The following is a 19,539-nucleotide window of genomic DNA, read 5'->3' as shown; positions in this document are numbered from 1 at the left end:
AAATCAGTTTGATATTCAAAGGACATATCATTACATTATTTATAGAACTCCATCTGGCTATTCTGGAACTATCCCATACCATCACATTCTCTGTCAAATCTGTGATGGTACACACACACACACACACACACACACACACACACACACACACACACACATATAAATATATAGATAGATATATATATATATATATATATATATATATATATATGTGTGTGTGTATGTGCACTTATATGTGATTAACACATCAAAAAGTGAATGCTCATATGAGCAAACAAAATAATTTATCTAACAAGATTGAATCACAAAATAATAAAAACAATGCCCTCCTATATACAACCTCTGATAATCATAGCCAGAACTCCAATATCACACAACAGTGAGGAAAGGCCAAATTTCCATGATCTCGCATATACATAGCAGTCTCTTTAGCTGGCAAATGAAGGAAAAAAGAACATTCACTCTTTTAAATGTTCAATATTATGAATTGCAGAAATACGATATATATATAGCATATGCTAATTTATAGAAATGTTATTATCAACACTCAAGGTGATCAATGCCACCATTTTGAAAATTACAAAATAATAATTTTAAAAAAATCACAAAAGGAAACAAATCGCCTTTTGTGATCTGATTACCTAAAACCTACCACACATTTAGACATAATTTGAATAGTGCTTGTCCATGCTGCACCATCTTACTCATGCCTGCTGACCCTAATTCTGCAGTTAACCCTAACCCTGCACCTTAACTTAGAATCTCCCCACACACAGCTAAACAATTTTTATTCTATTGCTTATTCATGTTTTGACTGAAAAAAAACTCTTATTACTGACCTAGATACATAATAGTAAACATAATACAGCATAACTATTATGTATCAGAAAATCGTCACACCATTTAAGACAATCTTCTCAACAATTATACCTGTCTTGTTGAAAAGGAAAAACACTAAACACCTCCAAGTTTCTCACTTCTTTTTAAAATTGTGTCATTATATCATGCAGCATTATTTCTTAATAACTTGTCCACTCCAAGGCATGTATTCATGAAATAATGTTCTAGATCATATGCTTAACTGTTTGCATCTAATTCCTTCTTAAAATCATAACTATTAGAATAAATGGGTCCATCTTATTAGGCACATAAGTTTTAATGTTTTCCTGTACCCTATGTTAATCATTTATTTCATAAAGATATAATCTTATTAAACATTTTCAAGTATGCTATATTTGCTATTCTGCTTTTGGCAAATGTCCCATGTAGCCATGCTCATTTTTTAACTGGTGATTTAACATTCTCAAGAGCCCTCCATCAGTGTGCAGTTAAACATGCCTGGCATACAAGCCCATAGACAATATACTGTTGCAAACATTTTATAATATCCCATCATTCAGCTCTCCCAGATATATTGTTTATACCATCTTTATTTCAGTAAATTAATAATTTACTTTATTATTTCCATTTCATTTGTAATTTAAAAGAGGGTATTAAATTAAAAATATTTCTTCTATCTTTCACATTACATATAGGCAAGCATAGGTTATTCTTAGAACATCACATCATTTCATATTACCATCATATTATGCCCTGCTACCTTCAACTACCCCCACTTAGCCTGCCCATCGGAAAATTGACAAGTGAACCAAGCACTGATCAATTACAATGAAAATTTGAAAGGCTATCAACATAAAGTGCACACATTTCTATATTATCTTTCAATTCTAACTTAATTTTATGGCACATTTATTACAGCTGTCTTTAAAAATTCAAGTTTGATATTATGTTTTCAGTCTCTGTATTTAGATCTTTGCTCAAGCAGTTCTCATCTTTTCCCCCTTCAAGACCAGTAATCTATGATTATATGCATTCTTGCATTCCCTTGAACAATTATTCTGACCCATACTTAGGGAAATTATAGATATTGACATTAGACCAGCTTATTATTTCTTCCCTAATTGACATCTCAGCAGTTTTATTCTCATATGTGTCAAGTTCACCTCCATATAAACATCCTTAATTTAACCAAGATTATATCTCCTTGTGTAAAACATCATTTCACTTTTTGCAAGCACACTGTTTTTATCACTTCATATATACTAGCAATACTTTCTTATATTTGGGGAATTTCCCATAGTGCTCTCCAAGTTGGAGATAATTTGTAACAACAATGCTTCATAGTTTATTGGTCTTACTTTGGTTTAACTTTTACATTTAAAATGTTATATGCTTATTTTAGCAGTTTGAAAATTCAATACAACCTTGCAACTCTCCCAACCAACTAAGTCATTTATTTCACCTGTATTTATCAACATGATCTTCATCCTGCAAGAACATTTCCTCAATTCATTTGTTTCAGCAGCTTAGTACATTCACTATGCAACTATTTTTTAATAAAATCTCCAGTACTTCACTGTACGCATTTGTTAAGCAACCATTTTGCATTTATATCAGTTTGTTAAAACAATCAACTGCACCATTCTAAAACTGTCTTCCAAGCAATTCTTTTAAATTTACAAGTATACCATTTTATTAGTCTTGCAGATTAGCTTCTGCTTCTGAGTTTCTGCCTCTAAATACAACAAACAGAAGCCTGCAATTCTATTTAGCATGGTACTTTTCAGCGCAACGTAACAAGTAAGATTTGCAATTTGCATTGAAGTCTGAGTTTAATGATTGTTTAAGCAAAGCAAACTTCAAAGCTTCTAACCACTGAGCTAACTGTCATTTAAGACTTCCTTCGACAGTCCATTTCTGGGAGGGTTGCTCCACTATCTCAATCCAATACATACCTCTGTTAAACAGACTATATCTCAAAAACATCTTTCATACAATTTCATTTTGGTTATTGGTTGCAGAAATCAACTTCTTCCACATTCCCTATCAGGACAATATTGTTGGGAATTATTAACTCAAGCATTAGGCATTTTATGCATTTACCATTCTTCAACACATATTTAGTTTGCCACAAGAGCCCAAATGGTTCAAAGTTGCAGAGTAATAACGTTTCTTAAAACAAAAGGCTTTCCTTAATAATTCATAAGGTCTACATCTTTTCAGCAAAGATGATCACATGGCTTACATAAATCCAAATGATCCTGCCTTACTTATGTTCATAGTCCCAGGTTTAAGTTCTGAGGCTTCCTGTCTAAGCTTCACAGCTCTGTGTTTCTTTTAGCATGCTTTAAGATGTCTGCCTGCCTGCCTCTCTTTCTCTGTTTCTTGCTCAGTCTCTCCTTTAAAGAGGTCCGCTTTCGGTTTCTTTAATATGTTCCCTCTCTCTACAAGGGAGTTTAATGCTTATTTTTCTGTTTCTTTCACTCTTCTTTTAAAAGGACTTTTTCTTCCTCCACTCAAAGCAGGTATGAATTCTCCTTTCAGGCTGCTCCATGGCTGCAATTATTTATTCATTTATTTATTTATTTTACATTTGTTTACCAGGAAAGTCAGACAGGGCATGAATCCCATTTTCAGCAGAGGCCCATGGAAAAAAGCTCCGCAAAGATTAGTACAGCAAATATAGTAAATACAATACAGATGTTAATAAAGTACAGTAGAGTCAAAAGGTGAAAAGGTACAGTTTCAAGGCCAAGAAAGGAGCAAAAAGTAAATATACTATAAGGAGCACAATGTGTTACAATAAACAATATAGTTGAAAGGACATTTTGCTTAGTCATTAGGTTAGGATACTATACAGACAACACAGCTGGGGGGGCACTATATAACAGTATGCATATATATGTAATCATGGATAAATCAAATGTGTGCCAGGCAAAACCAATGTCCCTAGTATGGCAGAATCTCATGTTCAGAGTAGGATTCACCTGAAAGATTTATACCATATAAATGTTTCTGCATGATAATAAACACTTTATAAATGTGTTTGCAGAAAGTAGACATAGTTATAAATAACACTTTAAAGCAGTGAATAGAAGAATAAAACAAGACACAGTCGCTAACTTTCGTAAGCATTATGATACATTCATATAACCAAGACCTAATTAAAACAAGCAAAAATATGTTAATAGTATGATCTTGTGTACTAGACAAAATATGTATCTGCAGCTGCTTGGAGACATAAATGAGATAAATATTTTAAAAAATCAGATCAGTAGAGCAATACACTGAACATATTCTGCAGTAGCCATTAGTGTTGTCTCAACAAACTATCATAACATATCGGAGAGAGAGAGAGAGGGGGGGGGCAGCAGGAAAAGGCAAAATGCCTCTGTGTGCATGTACCCTTTGGGGCTGTATCCTCAATACTTAACTCTAGAATGGGATCTGTACTGCCCTACTAATCTCCAGCAGAGGACAGTCAAGAAGCAACAAAGATCTTTCAGGAAAAACAAGTTGAGGGCAGCTAGAGATTCTCTAACCAGCTTACTGTTAGAGAGCTGCAAATGCACTAGCTACAGGGCAAGATGTTCCTATCTAATATAGTTGAAGTTAGCATACAAAAAGGTATATAAAATGCTGAGCACTTATTTTAATTGGCATTAGTGGGCTAAGAGATAAATGCATATTATAATTAATTTATCTGCAAGCAGATGTAGCTAAGTCACTGCAGTCAGTATTCACATTTTGCAGTATTTTGGATAACAGGAGAAAGTAATGTGTCAAGCTACAGAAGATAGGTGGGGTCCCCTAAACTTCCAGAAATGCTTTAGTATTTGTTATGTGGAATGTGGTGACAGGGTATTCAGCTGTGGCAACAATGCCACTGAATTATAAGTATGGTAAATGTAACCCAGATGATATAATGGAGAACATCAGACCAGTAGTGAATATTCTGTTATTGTTTAATGCATATGTTTTGGATGTGTGTGTGTGTGTGTGGGGGGGGGGGGGTAGGTGACTATGTACCCTGATGTAGGCTATGCAGTCCAGATATTTGATGAATTTAAGTATGACACACTTTTGGGATATATTGTGCTTATATAAAGATCTGATATTGTTAGTTACTAACTTTTAAATCTATTTCTGTGTTTTTATTATCTGCTTATCCATTTCAAGTCTGCTGGTAGATGTAATTGATCCCCACAAGCAAGAAGCATAAGGCAGGAAGTTAGGCCAGGAAAGGATGCCAGTGTATTGGAGGGCAGACACTGACACACTGACAACATGTATACATGTGTAGATGCAGTCAGAAACCTCATCACTACAGATACTGCATACCATGGGATATATAAGGAAATTTATGTTAGTCCCTTTTCCTTAAGGTGCTTGGCTAATGCATTAGTCATTACCATCCTTCTAACTTCTGATTTGTGTTCATTTATATGGTCTTTCAAATGTCTAGAACACTTACCTACATAAAATCCTGCACATACCATGCAGGTAGCCAGGTATACTATTAATTCAGTATTACATGTTGCATAACAATCTACCTTATATATATCCTTACTTATAGGATGTTTAAATTCTAATTCACTACATATATCTTTACAGAAACTACAATTGTAGCATGGCATGGTGCCTATTTTATTTCTAATTACCACTTCCTTGTTGTTCAAGTTAAAGTCTTTATAACATAGAGCTCTCTAAATTCAGACAATTCTTGTGTGCAAATCTTGGCTTTTCACCTACAATAGATCTCAATTCTGGCATAGATAACAGTATACGCCATTTTGTTTGTATAATATTTTCTATTTCCTTACTTAGATTGTTTTGAGATGTAATATAGCTTAACTGGTACTTACTTTCATCAATACCCATATGTATTTGTGGGATGTCACTAAATACAGGGGATGCTATTATATCCCTTTCTTCCAATATTTCTTGCATATTACTATATACCTTCTAGCACTTATTTTTATGTTGGTGAAACCAATAGTATGTTAAAGGAACATATTTTACAGCACATGGGTTGTTGTTGTTGTGTCTTTCGGCTTATCCGGGGTCGCCACAGTGGAACTCCTGTCCGGTAATGTTTGGTAGTGGATTTTTACGTGCCCAGTTACCAGTCCTGATGTACAGCCTTCAACTAAGGCACACCCATTCACGCATGCCTCCACACAGAAGATGCTCCAGCTGAGAATCAAACGCGACAACGTCTTTTTTGTGAAGCGACAATGCTACCGCACCACCACATGGGTAATATACGGAAATATGTGCAAAGAGGTGCAGTAGCTCAACACATTAATGAATTTCCACAGCATGATTTTAAATTTATGGCTTTGGATATTTATACTCCTGCACCTAGAGGTGGTGATATAAAGAATGCCACAGAAGTTAAAGAAACCCACTGGATATCTGGTTTGAGAGCCACTGTTCCACCCTTCTTAAATGGTTTTATACCTTTAAAACCTATTTTAAAGGCTAGACAATGTTAATTGGTTAAAGGTTTTAATTAATGTAATTGTTTTTTCAAGTGTATTCATGTGCAGACTGATTTTATATTTTTTGCATTGAGGGTGTGGGAGGTTGGCCTAATGGTTAAGGTGTTCACCTTACAAACACAAGGTGCAGGGTTTGAGTCTCACCAGGGATAATTGGCTAGGCTTAAAATGGCTCACAAGGGCAGTTAGCTTAGTATGAACCTATGAACCTATGATGAAGGAGGCATCTCCGAAAGCGCTTATAGGTTCATAGGTAGGTACTAGTCTATTGGCCCTTGGGCCTATATAAGCTTAGCCAAAAAGGTACCCTGGCTTTCACCACCCAACAAAATGATTTTCCTGTGCCCCTGTCAAGCAGAGCCACAGAAGTGATCCCTGGGATGAATTTCCTATTTCCCATCCAATCATCAAGATTTTTCTTGGAGTGCTAACGAGGAGCTCTGTTTGACATAGACAGGTAGTCTATTCCAGAGTATGGGAAGTCTCTGGGACAGGAATCTATCCCACCAGCATGTTCTGTTTATTGTGGTGACAAGGTTTAGGTCCCTAGAGTGTGTAGCTCGGAGGGATTGGGATTCCTTTAAGTGGAGCATGTCCAACAGCTTTGGGTTTATCTGTTTACTGTTTATTGTTTCTTAAATATATGTGCTTTGCTGTGGTTGTCCCATTGTCCTTCAGTTTGCATCCATCAGCATATTTTTTATCCATACCCCATGTTCAACTTTTCTATCTGAGAACAGTCCAAAAAGTGGTGCCCCCAGTACACAGCTCAGTAAGTCACCAGTAGCGACTTATTTTGGAATAAACAGTGTCTCCGATAGGTGCCTAATGATGTTTGAATAGTCCTCCGCAGCTTTTTTCATTTTGCTCTTATTAGTATCACTGCCTCTGATTCATTATTATTTGATTTTATATAATTTGGTCTGAGCAGGGTGTCACCGTCTTTTAGCCTAGATGCCCCCTTTTCCTTAATTATCACATTTATTGGCAGATCAAATTGAAATAAGCAAGCAAGTTAAAAAAATTAAAGTGAAAATTCAGATAAGCAAGCTTGAGTGAGCTGTCATTTGTATACTCAAATGAATTAAGTAGAAATGTCTCATAATCCAGCCAATCAAACAGTGGGACAGAGCCTGGGGGAGTTGCACAGTGGAGAACTACCTAATGGGTAGGCAGTGAACCAGGTTACCTACAGAAGTTCTTGCCAGAGCAAAAATAATGTAAACAAAAAGGAATGCATGCAGTAGGATTAATGTAACAAGCTGAATATCAGTATTGTGGTAACTAATTCACAAATAAACAAAGATAAATATGTGCAATAGCACTGCACTTTCAAAGGCAGTACTGCACAGTAAATTCAATCTGCATTCCTTTCTATCTCCTATCCTAGCATGTCTATACTTGTCTTATGTCATCTTATAATCTACAAGTTTCCTTTGTATGAACATCCTTAATGTTGGCTTTGGTTATAATATCTGGATTTCTTAACCAGTGGAAACAACTGGACCATCCATTTGAGAGAGTGGTGCACCACTTCTCTTAAATGATACCTTTCTTAATTTTCTGAAGAGGTGACCCTTGTCAGTACCACTCTGTGCCATTCACCAATGTGACCTTTTGTAGTTGCTGTAATATATTTTTCTTTTCTTTCCATTCCCTGTACATTTCTCCATCACAGATTCAGTGTGTTAGAAATGGCCTCCATTGACACACAGTTTAGTGTCTTTGTAACACTGTTAAATCAGGCATCGTAATTTCAGTACGTTACCAGGGTAGACCACTGAGTTCTTGAGTACTGGTACCAGTCGTTACTGTAATGTGGGATCCCTGTTATCAAAGCAATATGATCTCAGTCACAGCTGTCAGTTTTATGGTGTCATGGTAAAAGTCCCTGAATAAAGCAGGCTTTATGAGGCCTAGATATGATATTAAATTGTGGTGCATTAGTGATTACATGTATTGTGCATCAGCATACAAAATAGTCTATCTTGCACTGCATAAAAGGCATCATACAAATCTGCCAGCATGATAAAGTCCTCCATATGGGGCTTGATGGCATTGACTTTGAAGTCTTCCATCCTCAGGAAAGGTATGGGCATCAGTTTTACTGGAGTAAGATTATGGTCATCTATCTCTTGGAGAAAACCCTCCTGTTAAACAAAAAGCAAACCACACAACTTCTTTAAGAGTCTTAGATATAATTTTATTCACAAACTCTCAACAGTTTTCAAGTGCCACTGGCATTTTTTTAGTTATGCACTTATATCTGATTGGAATATAATCTCTGCATCCTATCCCACATAAGCCAGCAGCCATGATCTCTGCATTCTGCCTCACATAAGCCTTAAGCTACGATCTCTGCATCATGTCCATATAAGCCTTAAGCTACAATCTCTGCATCCTGTCCCAAATAAGACTTAAGCTACAGTCTCTGCATCCTGTCCCACATAAACCTCAAGTTTTGATCTCTGCACCCTGTCACACATAAGCCTCAAGCTACAATCTCTGCATGCTGTCCCACCTAAGCCTCAAGCTACAATCTCTGCATGCTGTCCCACATAAGCCTCAAGCTACAATCTCTGCTTGCTGTCCCACATAAGCCTCAAGCAACAATCTCTGCATGCTGTCCCACATAAGCCTCAAGCTACAATCTCTGCATGCTGTCCCTCGTAAGCCTCAAGCTACAATCTCTGCATGCTGTCCCACATAAGCCTCAAGCTACAATCTCTGCATGCTGTCCCACATAAGCCTCAAGCTACAATCTCTGCTTGCTGTCCCACATAAGCCTCAAGCTACAATCTCAGCTTGCTGTCCCACATAAGCCTCAAGCTACAATCTCTGCATGCTGTCCCACATAAGCCTCAAGCTACAATCTCTGCTTGCTGTCCCACATAAGCCTCAAGCTACAATCTCTGCATGCTGTCCCTCGTAAGCCTCAAGCTACAATCTCTGCATGCTGTCCCACATAAGCCTCAAGCTACAATCTCTGCTTGCTGTCCCACATAAGCCTCAAGCTACAATCTCTGCATGCTGTCCCACATAAGCCTCAAGCTACAATCTCTGCATGCTGTCCCACATAAGCCTCAAGCTACAATCTCTGCTTGCTGTCCCACATAAGCCTCAAGCTACAATCTCTGCATGCTGTCCCACCTAAGCCTCAAGCTGAAATCTCTGCATGCTGTCCCACATAAGCCTCAAGCTACAATTTCTGCATGCTGTCCCACATAAGCCTTAAGCTACAATCTCTGCTGGCTGTCCAACATAAGCCTCAAGCTACAATCTCTGCATGCTGTCTTGCACATCAGTTGGTCTCTTTTCAATGTGATTTAAACTCAGTCTCAGCTATCAGTTTCATAGCTAATTGCTGCCCCAGTGCTGCCCATTACTGAAGACTATGGCCTTTAAACTGATACCTGTACTCTTTTAAGCTGTCCAGGCCTCTTTTTTAAATTCTATAGCTGATCATCATTATCATCTGTTTATATTAGTAAGACTTTGTTGAGGTGGAATTGCTTGAATTGACTGTAATACCCTTCTCCTTGAGCAGCAGGCTTTTGGAGGTCCAGATGTGACATTAAATTGTGTTGTATTAGTGATTACATGTGTTGTGCAACAACATGTAATACAGTCTATCTAGTACTGTGTAAAAGTTTATCTTGTACAGCATTGGCTGACTTATTATTACGGCTCATAGCTTTGCAGGTTTTTCTTGAATATTTGAATGGAATTCTTTGCTACCAGCTTGTGGCTTGGTGATGGTGAGCAGATGGTGATCATTTCATACTATTTTTTCTTGTGAACATTTTTAAGTCTTGCTAGGTAAACCATGGTCACTTTCATAGGTTCATAGGTATGTACTAGGCCATCAGCCCAAGGGCCTATGTAAGCCTAGCCAACAAGGTTCCCTGGCTTACGCCACCCAAGAACGTTATTTTCCTGTGCCACTGTCGAGCAGAGACACAGAAGACACAAATATGCTTTGGCAAAAAGTTGTGTGTGAATTTTGTCTTTGACACTGCAATAGTTTTTCTAGAATGGCTAATTCTATTCTAGTGATGTCTGACCATATGAAATGTGTATGTATACATAAATGAAATGCAGTGACAAGAATGGCGATTTAAATCAGTGTGAATAGGTTGTCATGACATGACAGTGACATTTCTAAAGCTATGGGTGCTTGTTGTATTGCATTTTGGACCAACTTCTGCCTGAATCTTCAACATCACTTCCTATACATTGTCTTTCCTCTCGGTAAATAATTTGGAAGGGATTATCATTTTGCCATGACATATTATGGTTCCTTGATAAACAGATATCTGATGCTTTCTATATATGACTATAGGATATAGTAAGTCATCGTCTTTAAGCCTGATGTATATCTATTAGTTGATGCTGGATTATTTAACACTTACATTTTCTTATACCCACATGATCAAAAAAATATCTTAATGACACCAAAGATATTGTTTTGTCAGCCTTGTTGGTTGCTGTGGTCAGGAAGTTCACTGTCCCTGAAAAGCAGCAACCATAGCATTTGAATAATAAATTATGGGTATGGGCGATGTGTGCAATGCCTTGCCTTCGTGGAAAAAAAAAGTTCTCTCAGAACACAAACATAAGTGTCAGCATTCCATGTGTCAAAACTGGTTTTATAAACAGCGGTCATAGCATTCTTTCAGTGCCATACAACAGCAGGTACAAACACTGCTTTATGCAGCATATAAGCCATATACTATCCAGTACAAACTGCCTACCCCCATCCCCCATTTGCATTAGAAAAATGCTGAGCCACATGATGCAGAATTTTAAAGTACATAGAGGTTCTTCAACATACAGGAAATACAAATACACATTTATTAAACTTATATTTCATGTGAAGAAACTAAAATAAAAGCTACCTATTTTAGAATGAGATAGCCTGCCTTACATGATAAGGCATAATTACTCCTAAGAGCAGTAAGAAAATCACCTTTGCACTAGATCCGTCCATCCACAACCTCTTTTCTCATTTTTACACATGGGGTCAGGGTGTCACTTTAACAGTGACAGTCATCTAAAGCCAATGTTTACACTGCTGGGTAGCTAGCACTGCCGTGTTAGTTCTTCTGCACCACACACTCACAAGCTGACCCACACCTATGGCCAATTTTATAGTGTCCAGTCCACCTACGTCTTTGGAACATGGGAGGAAAGTGGAACTAGAAACCCACACAAACACAGGAAGGACATGTAGAATCCACATAGAAGGCATCCTAGCCAAAAATTGAATCGGGAACCTCTTGCTGTGAGGTGACTATCTTCTGCACCACCGTGCTGCACTAGATCTTTAATGTAAATGGCTGAAACATTGGTGAGCAGTTGTAAGGTGTGACATGGTCAATATTAAGTCTTAGTCTATTTCAGTATATGTTCTTGCATCATGCCTTCCACCTTACTCCAGAAATAATACAGGGTAGAATATATCCTGTCATGACAACTTTTGAATAATATAGAAAAACAAAAAAACTTTGAGTTTCTCAACCTGAAAGTAATAACAATGAAGAGTCATTAACCAATGAGGTCACTGAACCTCCCCTTATAGCATTTGACTTCATTTCTACTCATCATTGTTTTAGCTTAGCTTTTAGGTCTGCATAACTCAGTCAGTTGTACTGTTTAACATCAGTCATAAACAGACCTCATAAAAAGTTGTCTTCTCAGTGAATTAATTGCCAGTCCTAATTAAATCCCTTCTCTGCCCAAAGTAGCAGTCTACCTCTTCCTATAACCTCACATATTTTGTCTAAAGTATTAAGTTCAACCATATAGGGGGGGGGGTGCTAAACGTTCAACATGTTGTTTACCAAACAAGCTTTGACCCTTAGAAATGCATTATTCATAAAGGTATACTGACTAAAACACAAATTCTTACTTAACATAATTTAATTCAATCAGGTGGATCCACAGTAGTGGACAAAAGTAGCACTACCTCAGTGTGGCACCCTAAATCTAATCTTACCCAAGCAAAATGTTTCGAGTGGGCCTCTAAATATTCATTTTGTCATAATTAAATGTGAGGCTAAGAGACAAGTGTTGATATCTGGCAAATGGATCCTTCATTCACCACTTACTCCTAACTATTATTATATAGTTCATCCAAAGACCTAGATGTGTCCAGAAAGACCTAGTCAATTACTTTTTCCATCTCTGGTGCAAAGTTAAATAAGGATAAATCATGTTTGCCAAACATAAATATAAAATCTTTGGCAACAGAACTGTTTTAAAAATATTCAGCTCTTTATTTTAATCATAATGTTTCCCATTCCAATGTTTATAACGTCTATCTCATATACATCTGAGGGGGTCTATATTATATATTAGAAGTTTCAAAACTTTGAATCTCATATGTTTGACAACATGTCAGCAATGTTTGAAACTTCAAAAAATATAATAAAAAATTAAAAAAAAAAACTCACCTTAATGCTCTGAGCAGGGGGACAAGCCCCCCTGCACCCCCTACTTAAATATACCAACTCTGAGATTGGACTTCAGTGCAGGAAAGGGAAATTTTCCCATTCTACTCTGTACTGAGACATTGCTTTTAACCTTTAAACTTTTCAAAATTTGATCATATGGTGTCAACATTATGACATTCAAACTTTGAAAAATTTGAATAATTAATAGGGACCCACATCTGAGACCCCTTTCCAAAGATGCTATAATCTTTTTGCTTTATTCAAAAATTAACAGATATTTTAGAACTTTCCTGTCCCTGACTTCAGATATTCGCATGTGCCTCATTAAGGGTGCATAATTTAAATAAAGGACCTGTGATTTATAAATTTTTATTTTATAGTTTACCAAATTCTCAAATAGTCCCAACAATTCCAATATTTCATATCAATATTTCTCAAGAATGGGGATAGTCTGAAGCACATTGAATGGCCATAAGCTTATTGATGTCAAAAACAGGTTTTATAATCAGAAGCCATACGATACTTTCAGGGCTGGTCATAGACCAGTGGGTAAAATTTTATCTCACTTACTGTTTTTTGCAGCATAAAAGCAGTAGATTAAGTAGTATAAATACAATTATTGATTCAACATGATTTCTGATTTTATATATTTGCAGTGTTTATTAGATTAGCACTAATAATGATATTTCTACAAAATATTCAATATACTCCTCAATATTGTACATTTCCAGATGTGTATTTTGGTGGAATGACTATAATTTTTGAGTGAGTACTTTATACCTATGTATGTAAATATTCTTTCAATTTCTGTGATAAAGCTGATTGTGAAATAGGCAGCCTTTTTACGAAATGAGTTTACATTATTTAATGCCCAGAAGTATGTGAACATTTACAGTAATGTTGCTCTACCTATCCATATACATCTGTAGTAGATAGTTATCATTTGCTTGTGTGTGTTAGTATGTGAGTGTGATGTCTGTAATAAACAGTGGATCACAGCCTGGGGGAATGAGTTGTGTAGAAAACATGTTTACAGTACTGATGCAATGCTATGATCCTGAATTAAAACTGCTCACATGATATTTAAAATGCAAAAAAAATGCTTTTAAAAATATTAGGTGTTGTAATGTACATGTTTAAGGGAAAGTGTTGCAGGCAAAGGAAGTATTCAGATGGACAAGAACAGTGTGTTAGGAAGACGAGAATGAAGTATTTTAAAGAGATGCTGACAGATGCAATAAACTAAGGGAAAAGTGTTGAAAGGAGAAGAAAGTTCAGGATGAGTTTGATACAGGCTGATGAAATAATTAGGGAAAAGTGATCTCAAGGCACAAAAGCTTTGTGAGGAAGTGTGAAATCATTGATTTATGAAATGGGGTTGGGCAAGACATGGAGTAAGTACAGTTGCTGAGAAAGAAGACCTAAAAGGTTTTAAATTAATATTTATACATTTATAAATATGCTTGTTATAGGGATACAGGCACACAAAATGTAAGAAGCATTTTTCACATTTGTTAACTGGGTGATTATAATAATATTTGTACAGAATGCCATGGCTTGGAGAGCTAGGATGGTAAGAGTAGTATGCACTTATCACAGGGCACTACAGGTCTGTGTTCAGCCATCGAATGGAACTTACATCGAATGTCTGAACTGCAAACCCTATCCATTGAACACTCATTCAGCAAACATTCATTTAATCGATGGGGAAAGTAACTAGTTGGCCACCACTTCCCCTTGTGCCCTACTGCAGTATTTCAAATCCACTCCACACCCACCCTAACTATATATACCATCTCCGAGACCACACTACAGTGGGGAAAAGGGAGAACCTCTCGATGAAATAAGCATTCACTGAATGAATGTTTGATGGATATGATTTGATGATCAGCTGTTTAATGGAAGTTCCATTCAATGGCTGAACATAGACCCGGGCACTACAAGTACTATCACAATAATCACAGTAGGTCAGATTTCAAATAAATGGATGACCTTCACTTGGATGTTATCAGTGTGGGTAAATAAATTGAACAGCTGAAATAGGTAGGGATACCCTTTAAGGAGGCTGTACTTACAAATCTGATTTAAATGTAAGTAATGTGAATAGCGCGCTGTGCTAATGCGTCTGTCTCTAGTGTCATAACCTAGTTAGGTAGGGGTTTGAATCCAGCAGGTGGCAAGTGTGTGTGAAGGGGGGTAAGTGTAAGTGTGTATGAAAGAAACATCCCTTTGGGGTTGGGAGGGTGGCCTAATGGTTAAGGTGTTTGCCTTACAAACACAAGGTGCAGGGTTTGAGTCTCACAAGTGATAATTGGCTAGGCTTAAAATGGCTCGCAAGAGCAGTCAGCCTAGTATTAATCTATGAATCTATCTATGAAATATTTCCAGATACCAATAGAAGCAGATAAAGCTCCATTGTATTACCTCATAACTCCAATGAATGCAACAAGATAAATGTTCTATGACACCTGCAATATAAAATATATTTACTTAATGTAGTAAATGTTTTATCATCCTACCATGTGATAGTGCATCAAATAATACTCACAAACACAGACCGTGGAGAGAATCCTTGATGCGTAATATGGAGGTGAACATTCTGGAAATGCTGGCTGTAAAACATAGTTGGAAAATGTCATGGAAATCACAGCCAAAGTGGTGGGGTACATAATAAGAACTCCACTCCATAGCAGCAAAAACCTGTTCACAGAAAACAGAAAAGTCGGGCTTAGAATGTCTGTAGGTAACAAGTCAAAAATGCACTGTGATATAAAATGACAAAACTAGTATTAAGTAAATTATGAAACTGAATAAACAGATGAAAAAATAAAAGAAGCAAGTAATTAATCTAGAATTTGAGCTCAAGCATTTGGGATGTTATTCTGACTGAAATCCTGAAGCAGCACAAACTTCTATTTTATCTTGTAGTATGTCTTTTTTGTGCTGAAAAGCCTGTTGAAAAACAAATATTTCTTATTAAAATTACACAGATGTGGATGCATATATAATTATAGCAATGTAGAAGAAGTAAGTACCAGAATACGGAGTTCAACCTGCATCTTTTACAACAGAGTTCTTAGTGTACTTTTGCCTGTTTCACTGAACATGTAGACAGTTAGGCCTGATCCTGTAAGGCCTTTACCACTTTTAGCTGAGTGCAAATTGAACAAGGTTTCAAGTACATTTCCCTGATCTGTAATTTTCTGATCTCAGTTCCCACACGGAATCAGTGTTGGCTTGGTTACTATTTCTACAGCAAGAGAGATGGAAGATATTTTGGGCTTTTCATTTTCCTCATGGCTCTGCATCCATGGAATTAGCATGTCTTACTCAGGAAGGGAAGCATGCACCCAGAAATCAAGGCACCACAGGAGAGGCTTTCCCTTGCAGTAATGGTATTATTTGTTACCTATTTTATTTATTTATTGGCTGGTTTTGTTTCCTCCAGGTATAACTTTGACCACAGTTTATTTAATGTCACAAGGAAGCTGTTCTGGAAAACATTGCTCTTCTGCATTGAACAATCTGTTAAATAAAAGTATTTTCTCATTATAATCACAAGTCAGAAGGAAATACACATTTACTAAACAAACATGAGAAAGGATTAAGCAGAAATGTACCATCATGGACTCCAACTCAAAAAGCAAATATAGTCACTGCACCTAGAGTGCCATGTTGTATCTGTTTTATAACTATGCGTGTCTCCAGTACTGTGCAATTTAAGTGAATACATTGCTGTGGTCAACAGTTTATGCGGTGAGTAAAAAGAATAATTATCTTCTAGGCAAGTCTTTTTTTCTGGCCCATCTAATTTCCAAAGGCCTCTCCAGTAGATTCAAAGATGTCTTAATTCCCATTTACTGATACTGTATCAGACCAGTCATTGAATATAATGCATCTTTTGGCATATTTTTATATAAACATATCACATAACTTGAGAACCCTCAGAGATTTATAAATAAAAAGATTAGTGGCCTCAAAAATCTTATTTATCAGGAGATACTGGCAGTCCTTTCTCTGCACTCATTTTCTTACAGACTCCTCCATGGAGATCTATGTCTAGCCTTTTGTGCCATGAAAGATCCAACCCTGTTTGATCTCCTGTTCCTCAATGGATAAATAAGACATATTAGTGAGACAGATTCATATCTGAATATATCCCTCGCATCTGGAACAAACTTCTACTACATGTCAAGCACAGTAACACTCTTTTTACCTTCATGGTAAACTTAGATAACTGGGTGGGCAGCCTCAAATTCTCTCCTTATTCATCTTGTTTTGCCCTCCTTAATGCTAGAGGGAAATGTTGGATAGGGTTTTTTGTGTTGGCTTGAAACGGTCTGCAAACTGATTGTCTAGTACTTACCTATGAACCTCAGTGCAGCAGCTAACTGGTAAGGTGCATAATGCAAACATCACCCAGCAACAGCAAAAACAAAACAAAATGAAAAAAAAAAAAAACGTTTAGTAAACAGATTAGTTAGATGTGCAGCTTCTACATTACAGCAATCCAAAAATGTTTACTTGCAGTCAAAATGGCACTGGGAAGGCTTGGGTTCAAACTTCAAAATGAAACATGAATTACTTTTCTACATGTTTCATAAATAGGCACACCTCTGCTTTTAGGTGGGCACTACAAATTGCACAATGAAAGAATAAATGTACTCCGCAGTATGCCTAGATCATAACAGTAGAATCTGCAATTTTAACTCTGTATATTTCTCTGCTTTGCTTGTTTGTTTTACATTAATAATTATGCATCCTATTTTGTGCAACAGTAAATAATATGTTTGTATACTTACTGCTGACTGTGGCAGTTTAATAATCTCTAGGGTAAGGCACTCATGTGCTTCAGTAATGCAACTGCAAAATTATTTCAAAAGGCATTGGTATAAATCCTGTTTGAAGACACCATTTATTCTTCTCTTCCAGATTTATTTGTTATATACAGCTCTGCCTCAGTAGATTGCAGTTTAAACCAGCATGCAGATAAATAAAAATATTTTGGAAACCTTCGCTTTTCACAATGTCATGCAGACCAGTCACTCCCACTCACTCATTCTCTCTCGCTCTCTCACACACACACACACATGCACACAAACATACACACACAAGCACACACACAATGTCTCCAACAGCTGAAATCTGAGCATTCCATTCCCATAGCAAATGAAAGATTAAGCATTAGCAAACAGTAACAAGTATACCTTTTCTTCTCCTGTTTTAAACAGCAGAGTGCAAAGTCAGTAATTCTCATGAAAACAAGGACAATAATTTCAGAAGACTGTTGTTTCTAAATGCCTGACCCATGTAAAATAAAGAAACATTTAAGATAATTTATAGTTTCACTTACCCTGGTAGGCCACCAAAAACCTCAACGGCATATGAATAGTCACCTCCTGATTTGGGTATGGTAACTCCAAGTTCTGCATAACATAAGGATCCCAATACTGTGATCCCACCACCTAATACCCAGATTATTAGAGCTAGTCCTATGGAACCTGTGTGTTCAAGGACTCCTTTTGGAGAAATAAAAATTCCAGAGCCAATAATATTACCTGAAACAGAAAAAAATATTATTTAGGTCCAGTTTATAAACATTAACTTTAGTCTAAGAGAGTTACTTTTATACCACACAGAACAATTATAGTATTTAACATTTTTATATGTGTGTGTATATATATATATATATATATATATATATATATATATATATATATGTATGTATAAATATATATTATATATATAGTTGCAGAAATTTCACACAGGGTTTTGAAAAGTAAAAGTACAATTATTTGAATGTTAACTTTATTTCTTGCAGCCTGTCGGAGCATAATGAGGATACAATGCATTAACCCTAAAGTGGTAGCTGAAATACAAAAGATAATTATTCATAACCTTCAGTTTATAGGAGAATGCTCAGTTACTGCTATGATGTTGCAGACTATGGTGCAAGTAATAAATATACTAAAATCTAAAAGCAAATATGCTTTTGGAAGATAGTTTTCTGTAAATATACTATATGTTTCTATTCTGCAATACTGCAGGTTAAGGGACTGCTGACAAATTACCAAAGGTGATATTACTGTCCCCTGTGGTACACCATCACTATCCAGTACAATATCCTCAGTCTTAATTTAACTGCTTTTTGCAGGTGTCCTTCATTCCACTGCATCCCAATGTGGGATATTTGTCCCCACTCTTGATCCAAGTATACTACCTCTGATACTGCACTGAGTCAGAAAAATAGGAATACATGTATTTCAGTTTCCTCTGTGTTGGTGCAGTCTTCCATACAGTATATTTAGAATGGAAATGTGGGTGCAGGGGGAAAAATAGCCCTACAAATATCCTTTGAAATTCATTGGTTTTATTTGCTAAAGTGGGCAGATGGATGGGCAGGACAGTGCAGTCGTTAGGTCAGGTGTCTGTCCCTTCCTCTTCATTAATATTAAGTAGACCACCACTGAACACAGTCCAACTTTGCATTGAAAGACTTAAGCAAACACTTTGCTTGACTTAACACAGTACAAGACATCTATCACAATTATACCTCTCCCTAAAAACTTAGATCTTATAGATGCATAAGTAAGTACTTGCAGGCGATTTTAAGCCTATTCAATTTCTCTGCAAACATGCAAATCAAATCATGTACCTTGTGTCTGTAAGATAAACATCTTAACCATTATGCCAACCCTCTACCACTTGGAATTTTCTGCTTCCATGTACATTGTTACAGC

General features: G+C 36.6%; 1 protein-coding gene across 1 annotated transcript in view; it reads right to left on the bottom strand.

Annotated features, from left to right (window-relative positions):
- SLC7A10 (solute carrier family 7 member 10) overlaps positions 1-19,539 on the bottom strand; it is a 363,114-nt gene that overhangs the window by 241,995 nt on the left and 101,580 nt on the right. The window contains exons 2-3 of the mRNA XM_044081727.1: positions 18,153-18,357; positions 15,348-15,499 (exon numbers count right to left, since the gene is read on the bottom strand). Coding sequence (XP_043937662.1) covers positions 15,348-15,499; positions 18,153-18,357 — 357 coding nt within the window. The remainder of the gene's footprint in view (positions 1-15,347; positions 15,500-18,152; positions 18,358-19,539) is intronic.

This window comes from Protopterus annectens, chromosome 8.part1 (assembly GCF_019279795.1).
Source record: "Protopterus annectens isolate FY-2018-M chromosome 8.part1, PAN1.0, whole genome shotgun sequence".
NCBI classification, from domain to species: domain Eukaryota; kingdom Metazoa; phylum Chordata; order Ceratodontiformes; family Protopteridae; genus Protopterus; species Protopterus annectens.
Note: the sequence above shows the minus strand (reverse complement) of the source record. Positions and strands in the feature narration are given on the sequence as shown.